The sequence below is a fragment of the Cyprinodon variegatus genome, unplaced genomic scaffold (assembly GCF_000732505.1).
Source record: "Cyprinodon variegatus isolate N-32 unplaced genomic scaffold, C_variegatus-1.0 Scaffold1039, whole genome shotgun sequence".
In the NCBI taxonomy this organism is placed as follows: Eukaryota; Metazoa; Chordata; class Actinopteri; order Cyprinodontiformes; family Cyprinodontidae; genus Cyprinodon; species Cyprinodon variegatus.
The window spans coordinates 48,888-50,423 of record NW_015151492.1 but is presented as its reverse complement, the minus strand read 5'-3'; the positions used below and the strand labels follow the sequence as shown (position 1 = coordinate 50,423).

The following is a 1,536-nucleotide window of genomic DNA, read 5'->3' as shown; positions in this document are numbered from 1 at the left end:
ATGAAAACATCTGTGGAGGCGCTCAGTGACTGTTGATAAACTTCCAGGTCATTGTCTGTGGTCAGCGTTCACGGACGAATTGAACGCACTCATCAGACACACAACTAATGAACTAATGTCTCAATATGTCAGATTGGCTTCATGTGACTCCGCCTCCGATGTGACCCTCTGCTGAAATGTCTGTCTCGTGTTACATGTGCTTTTCTTGTGCAGAGTGAAAGTGTGAAATGTGCTTTTTGTCTCGTCTCTTCCTCCATGTGGCTCCTATGTTTCCATAGAGATAAAGGCGGCACTATTAGGGAGCCGCCTGGGACCCGGGGAGCCAAATGGCGGCGTTCTGTGGCATGCATGGCCTCAGTCCATCCGTTCCCCCCTCCCAGCCCCCCCACCTGAATGTATACGACGTATTGTGATGAACGGTTGTACTGAAACAGAAATTTTGATTGCATTGTAAATTGTAGTTGACAATAAAGTAGTTTGATTGATTTAATGATTGACTAACTTGTTTCCATGAATCGCTGCAGACATTTAAATGATTTATTGATGCTTTATGAGGAAAGTTAGTAGAAGGTTCGATCTAAATGCATCAGATCTACACTCTAATTAATTAAATAAAGGTCAGATTTTCTTTCCCAGAAACTTTTTCTATGTTTTAAATGTTCAATCTCTTTATTTCTCTATGTCAACAAGGAGGGGCTCCAACTTGTCGCTGCTATTGGATGTGAGCAATCTGGGGGTGGAGTCTGTTTGCTCTGTGACTACGCCCAAGGAGGTGTGGCTTCAGCTGCTACACACCTCGTCCCGAGTTCTCACACATGCTCAGTTACAGGAAGCTGCAGCAGACACCAACGCTCTGAATGCAGAATACCAGGTACGTCTCTGTCCGCTGCTTTATGAGAAAACCTGAAGAAACACCAAATCTAAATATTCCTGATGCTATGTTCAGACCGCAAGCAGCAGAAGCTGCAGAAGCTGCAGAAGCTGCAGAAGCTGCAGAAGCTGCAGAAGCTGCAGAAGCTGCAGAAGCTGCAGAAGCTGCAGAAGCTGCAGAAGCAGCTGGTTTACATGTAAAGTCAATGATTAATGCGCATCAAGGCGCAGCTAAAGGTCCTGCAGCGTTTAGAGCAGCAGGAGCAGCAGGAGCAGCAGGAGCAGCGGCGCCTCATGAGCTGCTGAGCATCTGAGGCGCTTCACCATCAGCAGCTGATGGAGTTGGAAACATTGACCTTTAGCTGCTGGACATCAACCAATGAGAGAAGCTGATCTGGGAGCTGGCAGGGAGTCAGACGCAGCACTGCTGATGCAGAGCGCTATGATCACTCCTCTGAAACAGTTTATTAACGCCTAAATTAACTTCAAATGTAGAAACCTGCCAACATATTCTGCCGGCAGGTTTCTACATTTGAAGTTAATTTAGGCGTTAATAAACTGTTTCAGAGGAGTGATCATAGCGCTCTGCATCAGCAGTGCTGCGTCTGACTCCCTGCCAGCTCCCAGATCAGCTTCTCTCATTGGTTGATGTCCAGCAGCTAAAGG

General features: G+C 46.7%; 1 protein-coding gene across 3 annotated transcripts in view; it reads left to right on the top strand.

Annotated features, from left to right (window-relative positions):
* The window catches only part of LOC107100975 (tyrosine-protein phosphatase non-receptor type 7-like), a 33,351-nt gene that overhangs the window by 9,836 nt on the left and 21,979 nt on the right, over nucleotides 1-1,536 (top strand). For all 3 annotated transcript variants that reach the window (XM_015399689.1, XM_015399688.1, XM_015399687.1), the window contains exon 3: nucleotides 691-871. In XM_015399689.1, coding sequence (XP_015255175.1) covers nucleotides 691-871 — 181 coding nt within the window. The remainder of the gene's footprint in view (nucleotides 1-690; nucleotides 872-1,536) is intronic.